We start from the raw sequence: 9,637 nt of genomic DNA, 5'->3' as shown, positions 1-9,637 counted from the left end.
TGAAATGTTGTGTTTAAAGAAATAGGAATTACTTACATATTTGGGATTTAGATAGGCTGAGAAAAATGAAAGCATATGGAGGTTTTTCTTAATCTTTTCTGATATAAACAATCCCAATCATAAGCATGATTGTTTATTAGAGCTTTGCGAGATGTATACACTTTGTTATCCTAGGAGGGTCTCTGCAGTGGCCCAGCCACTTAAAACTGGCTTAATCCAAACTTAAATTCAGGGTAGTCATACAATTCAATGACTTAGGAGCCCTGGCTTCCCTTCTTCACTGAAGAATTTTCAAATCCTCTGTCATTTTTAAGGAAAGACTTCTCAATTCTTTAGTAGAGTTGTAGGAGACTAGTTCTATAAAAGGGAGAAGCACAGTACAGTAATTAAGAGCTAGTAGAGTTGTAGGAGACTAATTCTATAAAAGGGGGGAGCACCGTACAGTAATTAAGAGCATGGACAAGTTACATTACGTCAGTACACTTCAGTTTCCTTATCTGTGAAAAGGACATAACACAGCACCTATATCATAGGGTTGCTGTCAGAACCGAATGAAGATATGTAAAGCCCTTAAAATTATGCCTGGCAAGTAGTATTTGTTATTTTTTTTGTATTGTTTCATTTGATTTACTTTCCTCTTAGTTCCATATGTGAAAACTGACTTTATTGTTCAATTACAGTTTGCTTTTAATATTACTTTGTATTGGTTTTAGGTGTACAACATAGTGGTTAGACAATCATATACTTTACAAAGTGTTCCCTCCAATAGTGCCAGTACCCATGTTGTTATTTTTATCACCTATGATCTAACTCCTCAAATATTGTTGCTTTAACAATACAATTATAAAAGGGGGAATAAAGAAAAAAAGATGTTACACTATATATATAACAGAACCAACATTTTATATAAGCAGTTAGGCTAGATAAAAATGTTCCATATGTTTAGTAGCCTTGTACCAATGGGATTTAGTCAAGTAATAATTTAACTTGCATCAGAAATACTTCCCAAGTGATTTTTGCAAGCATTATTTTCTTAAATTTTTTATTTCATTGATTTTGAGAAAGTAGCTTCTCAAGTGACTTTTGCCAACATTCTTTTCTTTAATTTTTTTTATTGATTTTTAGAGAGAAAGGAGGAGAGAGAGAAACATCAATTTGTTGCTCTATCCATTCATCCATTCATTGGTTGATTCCTGTATGTGCCCTGACTGGGGATCAAACCTGAAATCTTAATATATCTGGATGATGCACTAACCAACTGAACTACCTGGCCAGGGCTTGCCAGCATCCTTATTCTATGTAGAATAAATGCTGTAAATGCTAAGAAATTGCCAATATGATAATCATCATCATCTGAACTTCTCGAATATTAGAATTTAAGCTACTTCCTTTTCTAAGAATTTGGAGTTTCAGAGAAAGTGAGATTTCTTCAAAGCTTAATGAGATTTTTTCAAAGTTTTATACTTTAGATATTATCTTTGTAGTCACAGACTAGGTTTAATCCCAGCCCCATTCCTAGCCAGCTAGATAACCTCAGACAAGTGTCTTAACCTCTCCAAATCCTAGTTCCTTCCCCTATAACAGGAGGATAGCAATGCCTCTAATGAAGGATGGTCTCAAGGATTAAATGAGATAAAATGGGTAAAGCTATCATCATGCATGGCATCCTCACTGCTCAGTACAGAAAAGCAGCAGCCATTATCATCTCTATTGCTGAGATTCTATCACCTCACTGTTTGCCTTATGAATTTCATGACCTCTTTTTTAAACGAGTAAACGTCAGAAGAAGGTCCTACAATATCAATGTGTGTCTTGTAAAAATTAATCAGAAGTTTCTGATGGTACCTCGAACTTAGTTGTTCACATGCCAACTTAATATTTCTTCTCTCTCTCTTTTCCTTTCCTTCCAATTCAAACGTCTCTTTTCTAAGCTCAAAGTGAAGAGCGTGTGAATATTTCTCAATGTATTCTTTTACAAGTTTTTCATTGTTTGGCCGCAAACCATCTCGAGCATTTTTGATGCAAATTGTGGTGATTTCACCTTCCACACTCTCCTGACATAGCACATGATATTTTTTCAAAGTGCTTTCATAAAAGTTGCTCTTCTTTTTCAGGTACAGAAAAACATCTGTATCGAGAACAAGCGTCTCTCCACATCTGGCAGTCTCTCCATGTCTAGCAGTCTCGGGTACTGAGGACCTGGGTGACGGCAAAGAGCTATTACTTCTCTGTAGATTCCTTCTGGGGCTCTGTCTACTCCTCTTTTCCCCCTCACTGATACAACTCCTGTTTTTTTCTAAAAGAGAACTTGCTTTAAATAGCAAAGATTCTTTGAGCTTCTTGATAGCCAGAAACGATCCTTGAACGGAGATTCTTCCATTTTGTTCCAAAGGACTGAAGCATAAACTTGGAATTTTCCTTTTCAGGTCCCTCACCAGACTTTCCAGAAGGAATTGACCTCGAAAAACAGAGAGATCAAGAATAGCATTTACAGAGATCAAGACCTAAAATTAAAGAGAGAGAAATTAAAACAGCACTGCCTAGTGGAGCAGACAGCATAAACACAATCTTTTTCTGCCACTGTCTCTGCAACAGTTACCCTAAACCAGTCCCCAACTCCCTAACACAGACTGGCTTCTTACGCCATAGCAGCCCATCAAAGGGATCCCACAACCCCATAGAGCCCACAATGTTCAATTTGGGATTCGCAGTCCCTCGCTGCATTCCCCCAAACAGCGCTGGCTAAATATTTTTTAACATCAGAATGCTTTTTTGAAACAAAGTCTTAAGTAGAACCCATAGATATACACTCTTCTGGTTCTGCTCTGTGGATAAAGTGGTCCCCCTAGATAGCGCCCAAGTTTCAAGTTCATCAGATGACTGCACAGAAGCCTGGGTTTCTTACCAAATAAAGTTTAAACCAATGCTTTGAATTTTAACTTTTCCTCTGATTTCTTCCTTTCCTGTATCTTCAAAGCTTCTTTTTAATGTTCATGGGTTTTTGTTTGTTCCCAAAGTAAGTTTTTAGGTAGATAGCTGACATCATCCATGAGAGCATAAAAGCTCACTATCACTTTAAAAGCATCTCATGGGACATATAGAAACATAAACAGACCAAGCAGTAATAAAAAAATTTTAAGATACAGGGTTGGCCTTTAACACTGACTCAGGTTAAGGAGTTTGCATTTTCTTTCCAAATCATGGGATAACAGTGCCTTGTGTCTCCTACGTAGGGAACACTTTGCAGAAAACCGGGATCCAAGACTACCAGCAGGCCTTCAGCATCACACCTTACCTTTTCACTGAAATGAGAGACTGTGAGTTGAATGTGTCCAACCTTCTCTGCTAAATAGTGTTTCTTTTTTCTGATGACGTTCTCTGCAACTAAGTGGAAACAGTGCCATCAGAAGTGTTTGTGCCTCGACACACTAATAATTATTTTAATTAATAATAATAGAGCCATAGCTGGTTTGGCTCAGTGGATAGAGCGTCGGTCTGGGGACTGAAGGGTCCCAGGTTCAATTCTAGTCAAGGGCACATGGCCAGGTTACAGGCTTGATCCTCATTAGGGAGTGTGCAGGGGGCAGATGATCAATGACTCTCTCTCTCATCGTTGATGTTTCTCTCTCTCTCCTTTCCTCTCTGAAATCAATAAAAATATCCTAATATATAAAAACCCTGGGTCATAATGTCCAGTAACAACCAAGGCTCGACCAACCGGAAGTCAATCCTGCAGTGGCAACCCAGCGCTGACTGCTCCCGCTGCAGGCGCAGTGCCCCAGCACTGACTGCTGAGGGGGCTGCGAATCAGGGCCAGAGAGAGGCCTGAAGAGAGAAGCAGGGACTGATCCGTTGCCTCTGTGGCAGCTTTTGATCAGCACTTGCCTCTCTCTTTCTCTCCCAGTCTGGCCAGCAGCCACACCTCCATTTCTCTCCAGGCCTCCACCGGGGCTGCTGATCAGCCCCGCCTTTCTGATCAGGCCCCGTTGACAGGCCCAGAGACGCTGACTGGCATAGAAACCGACCATCAGAACCAAATCTAGGTCAACTGTGAGGAGCCAATGGCTGCCTAGGAGGTGGAGCTTTTGACACTGACTGGCATAGAAACCGACCAATCAGAACCAAATTGGCCAGCAGAGGAGGGCCGTTGGGGGTGAGATCAGGCCGGCAGGGGAGGGCAGTTGGGGGCAAGATCAGGCCGTCAGGGGAGAGCTGTTGGGGGCAAGATCAGGCCGGCAGGGGAGAGCTGTTGGGGGCAAGATCAGGCCGGCAGGGGAGGGCAGTTGGGGGCAACCAGGCTGGCAAAGGGAGGGCAGTTAGGGACGAAATCAGGCTGGCAGGGGAGGGCCATTGGGGGCGAGATCAGGCCAGCAGGGGAGGGCAGTTGGGGGCGAGATCAGGCCGGCAGGGGAGGGCAGTTAGGCACGAGATCAGGCTGGCAGGGGAGGGCAGTTGAGGGCAACCAGGCCGGCAGGGGAGGGCAGTTGGGGGCAACCAGGCCAGCAGAGGAGGGCAGTTGGGGGTGAGGCGAGATCAGGCCTGCAGGGAGGGCAGTTGGGGGCAACCAGGCCAGCAGGGGAGGGCAGTTGGGAGCGAAATCAAGCCAGCGGGGGAGGGAAGTTGGGGTAGAGATCAGGCAGGCAGAGGCAGTTGGAGGCGAGATCAGGCTGGCAGCTGAGAGCAGTTGAGGGCAAGATCAGGCCAGCAAGGGAGGGCAGTTAGGGGTGATCAGGCAGGCAGAAGGGTTAGGGGCAATCAGGCAGGCAAGCAGAGGCAGTTAGGGGTGATCAGGCAGGCGGCAGGTGAGCAGTTAGGAGCCAGCAGTCCCAGATTGCGAGAGGGATGTCCGACTGCCGGTTTAGGCCCAATCCCTGTGGGTCCCTGATTGGAGAGGGTGCAGGCTGGGCTGAGAGAAACCCTCCCCGTGCCCCCCCCCCCGTGCACGAATTTCGTGCACTGAGCCACTAATTTTTAAATAATAATAATAGAGATGTTCAACTCTATTAGTTAGAATGCCTGAGATTTTTTTCTATATTTTTCCTCTAAATTCAACTTTTAATATTTTCCCTTCTACTTTTAATACATTAAAATTCATTTGTGTAAATATGATCCTAATCAGACTTTAAAAAACACTCAGTTATATATGACTAGAAAATAAACACCTAAAAGTTAATCTCCCACTCTGTTAATTATGGCCTACAGGATACTTCACCTTCTCAAATCCAGGATACCACACTGTCTGCTTTTCCTCTTATTCACTGGCTGACCTGCTCAGTCTCCTCTGCTAATTCTCCTTTTCTTCCCATTTTCTAGATATTGGTATGCTTCTATCTCAGGCCTCAAATCCCTTTGCTAACCTACACCCACCTCCTCGGTGATTCATGGCTTTAGATACCATCACTACATGTATCACTTTCTAATTTTTTCTCTGAGGACATAGAGAGAGGAAGGGACAAGGAGGGGGAGAAACATCAATGTGAGAGCAAAACATTCATCTGCTGCGTCCTGTATGCCCTTATGGGGGATCGAGCCTGCAACCCCTGCATATGCCCTGCTAACTGAACCAGAAATCTTTCGGTGCCAGAGACAACACCCAACCAACTGAGCCACACCAGCCACAGCAATTTCCACATATATTCTTGCTAGTGCAATATTGTGCCACTTTTATATTCAGAATAGAATACTTTTTTTAAAAGCCACTTTAAACTTGACCAATCCCATGATTCATTTTAATGAAATTCAATTTTTAATTCATTACAGAAGCATTTCTAAGATTACAGAAATTTGATTTAGAAATACCTTTTTTTTCTTTGAATGTTACATATGCAACTCCCCTGGTTCTTGTTGGATATATCACATTTTCAACAACCCCGCCTTCATTCTTGATATCTTGGAAGTGTCTCTTCACTAACGTGGTCAGTGATAGATCATTCAAAAGGCCGACCGGCAGACCAGCAACTACAACCGTTCTTTCAGAAGCTTTGGATTCCTGGACATTCAAAACTGATGCCTGTAAGAGAAATAATAGGATGCTCTTTAAAATATGTAAGATTTTACTTAACATAGGCAACATCACATACCAGTAGGAGAGGCTATTTTACTCAACAAATGTACCAGTGCAGGTGATTAGATACTTTAGATAGATAGATAGATAGATAGATAGATAGATAGATAGATAGACAGACAGACAGATAGACAGAATATAGGGTTCACATAAGAATTCCAGAGTTAAATGTAAAAAGTGAATCCTATTTTTATACATGGAAAACATTGGTTAATATTTGTCTGATTTTAGAAATGCCTAAAAATAACAGAAGTCACAAAGGAAAAGATCAAGAAAGACACATTTGAATTAAAATTTTAATTTAAAAAAAAGTCAAGCTAACCCAAGGTGGTGTGGCCCAGTGGTTGAGCTTTGACCTATGAACCAGGAGGTTACCGTTTGATTCCTGGTCAGGGCACATGCCTGGGTTTTTAAGCTCCATCCCGGGGGCGTGCAGCAGGCAGCCAATCAATGATTCTCTCTCATCATTGATATTTCTATTTCTCCCTCTCTCTCTCTGAAATCAATTTTTTTTAAAAAGCCACGCTAACCACAAAATACGTTCATTTGGAGATGGCTGTATGTTTTGATTATAGAGTCCAAAATACAGAAGCCAGTAAGAAACACATCCCCTACTTTTTTGTCAGAATCAGGAAAAAGTCACCATAAAAAAAATAAAACCCTGGCAATAATGCTAGGGCTGCAGTGGAGTAAATCCTGCCTCCAAGCACCTATGTGAGATGGAATTGAACCACTAAGCGTATCTGCCATTGCAGACCCTGCCACCACACTGGGCACAGAGTACCAGCTCACTCGCTTTGAACCTGTTGTATTATCCAGTTAAGGGGCTTCTATTTAAATGTCTTAATTTGTCCCCAGTCTATTTAGGGAAGTGGACCCATAAGCTTCCCTGCCCAGTGCGTATAGGTGGCCCCCAGCTTGACTGTACCAGAGCTCAGACATAATCCCTCCTAACTTACCCCCAGGAAGGACAGCCTGTCTCGCGGGCCTGAGTAATGGTTAACAGGTCACAGAGATGTTGTGGGCTCTCCGCTGAAAGAACTCTGTACTCAGAGTAGGACTTCACTGGGGATAATAGGCAAACTACTTCTGACCTCCCAGGTCAAGTTCATAGCATAGTATACACACAGTGTCCTGTCCATCCCAAAGGCACCTTAAAAGGGATGGGGATGAAAATGGCTCATGATGAGATACAGAAAACGAGTATCTCCTGGAAAGGGAACCCATAATAATAATCTATTGACTGATTACTATGGAAAGTACTTCTATTTTTTTTTAATCCTCATCCTAGAATATGTTTTATTGATTTTTTAGAGAGGAAGGGAGTGAGAAAGCAACAAAAACAAACATTGATTGGGCCTACTTGCCCAGAGCTGGGATGGAACCCGAAACCTAGGTATGTGTCTTGACCAGAATCGAACCTGCAACCTTTTGGTGCACAGGACAATGCTCCAACCAACTGAGCCATCCAGCCAGGGATGGGAGGTATTTAATGGTGGAAAACAGCTTCTGAACAGTAAAAGTATGTAAACGTGTTCCTCCATCCTAGCTGCAAGTGGTAAGATGTAAGTACCCCAAAGTAGGTCTTCCTAGCAGTGGAAAAATTGACAAGAGAGATTTGTCAGATGTTCAGGGAATTTTACTTCACAGGAGACTTGTCTTCATTACCATACATCTGGCTGTAAAGGTCCACACCGACTTCAATGGGTAAGTGACTAGTGAATTAACTTCCTTTTTGCTCTTCGCCAATGTCAACGAAAAACTTTCCATTTAAATTCAGAAAACCTCACCTTGCCTCTGCCCTCACCAACACTAATGCCACACAGTATTTCTTTATTCAAATGTCTACATTTAACTTATCTTTGAAATCAAAGGAACTTCTCCCTGATAGCTATTAATCTCTTCCATCCCCATAAGGTAGAGGTGTGTTTGGAGAGAGCCCTTTCAAGAGTTACCTCAGAGATACAGGATTTTGAAACAAGAGCAGCATCTTAGCCAGGACGTATTAAGGTGATGGCATTTTCCCTGTATCAGTGATATATTTTAAGAGATTTCTGACCATCGTGTCAGAAACCAAAAAGATACAAAGAAAAACTTGAGTTTATTTTTGTAAGTCACTGGGGGAAGGGAATTCGATCCGTTCACGGCACCTGTTTATTTTTATTTTCTTAAAACCAGTTGTTTATTGTCACTGCAGTAAGCAAAACCACACTTGCATCTCACACTGCTTGGGCATTTCCGGGACCCTGGCATTTCTAAGTGAGAATTCAGGGCCCTGCCACTGCTTTCAAACGCTTGATGGAAGGCTAACTCTTGAATTTGCCAACTGTTCTTGCTTAGCTAGCACGGAGGGTGAAAACACAGAGCCCTTGTCCAGAGAAAGAACTAAGGCCGCAAGAGAGAATTCTCACTAATGCAGACAAGACACCAAGCTGGATGCCTTCCCAGCTGGCGTCCTGGGCTGGAACCCTTCTTACTCACTGGCCCTTCTCAAAAGGAAACTGCGGCCTCCCCTTCTGGGTAACTCCCTCCGCTCTCGTTCACCAAAGCGGGGGGTGGTGTGAGGAACAACAGTTAAGCCCTAACTCAGCCTGCGAAGCGACTCCCCGACGGAACAGCTGTGTCCCTGGCGACGGGGCCCTGGGAACGGGAGGTGGCCGCGCTCCGCCCTGTGGAGCGGAGCCTCTGGCACAGCCCGCGGGCGCGCAGTTTCCACGCGGGCAGGTGTTTGCTGGCGGGGTGCCTCCGGGGCAGTCGGCTCCCCCCGACCCAGGACCCCTGGGCCCTCGCCCGCCCCCACCAGGCCCCGCATCCTTCTAGGGGACCCTCGCCCGCCCCCACCAGGCTCCGCGTCCTTCTAGGGGACCCTCGCCCGCCCCCACCAGGCCCCGCGTCCTTCTAGGGGCCCTTAGCGACGGCCCGGAGACGACCCTGCCCTGCAAAATCCGAAGCAAAAGCAACTTGCCATGTTGGAGCAGAGACGCGCCCTCGGCGGTCGGCGGGGCCGGAACCTGGCGGGCCGGCGGGCAGCTTTCGGTTTTATTTTCCCCGCTCCCGTGGAGACCGCGCGACACCAGGGCGGCCGTGGGCTGGGAGCTCGGACCCGGACGGGCTGCTTGGCGGCGCTGGCCGGAACCCCCGGGAGTTTCACAACTTTTGAAACCACGCGGGAGTGAAGCCAGGGTCCCCCGCGGGAATCCGGGGATTCCCGGGGTCTGCCCGGGCCTCGAAGGAAGCTGATTTCCTCCGGGCCTCCTCTTCGTCACCTTCCAGCCCCCGGCCAGGCGTGCAGGGTGCAGGAGGAAAAGCGCATCCCTGCCCACAGCGAGCTCAGCATCTTGACCACGCCAACCTCGGACCCGAGTCTGGCACCTGGGGGGGCCCGGGGGACCCACATACACAGCTTCAAAGTCAAAGAGCATGAAGAAGGCAAAGGCAAATAGGAAGAAGCTCAGTTTTACTCTTAAGTAAAGGCATACAAATTGAAATCATGAGATCCCTTTTTTTCTACGATTAGATTGGCAAAAATTAAAGTGTGCTAATATCCAGTGTTGCAAGCCTAGATAGGTGCAA

At 45.0% G+C, this 9,637-nt stretch overlaps 1 protein-coding gene across 1 annotated transcript; it reads right to left on the bottom strand.

The window, feature by feature from the left end:
• Positions 1-355: 355 nt before the first annotated feature.
• Positions 356-9,297, bottom strand: RBM43 (RNA binding motif protein 43). Its single transcript, XM_079782708.1, has 4 exons — positions 9,030-9,297; positions 5,800-6,010; positions 3,296-3,384; positions 356-2,504 (listed from the first exon to the last, which is right to left on the bottom strand). The coding sequence occupies exons 1-4, from the start codon at positions 9,030-9,032 to the stop codon at positions 1,725-1,727; spliced, it is 1,083 nt and encodes a 360-aa protein (XP_079638834.1). The 5' UTR covers positions 9,033-9,297; the 3' UTR covers positions 356-1,724.
• Between the last annotated feature and the right edge of the window lie 340 nt (positions 9,298-9,637).

Source organism: Cnephaeus nilssonii, assembly GCF_951640355.1.
Source record: "Cnephaeus nilssonii genome assembly, chromosome: 10".
Classification (NCBI taxonomy): Eukaryota; Metazoa; Chordata; class Mammalia; order Chiroptera; family Vespertilionidae; genus Cnephaeus; species Cnephaeus nilssonii.
The sequence above is the reverse complement of the archived record's forward strand: the minus strand, read 5'-3'. Positions and strand labels throughout refer to the sequence as shown.

Bases quoted from the DNA above. Each gene is read 5' to 3' on its own strand.
- RBM43 (XM_079782708.1), bottom strand. The intron at 3,385-5,799 runs GTATTTCTAAAT...GTTTCCACTTAG, and splicing joins AACATTCAAAGAAAAAAAAG to TTGCAGAGAACGTCATCAGA. The intron at 2,505-3,295 runs GTAAGGTGTGAT...CTTTAATTTTAG, and splicing joins TCTCTCATTTCAGTGAAAAG to GTCTTGATCTCTGTAAATGC.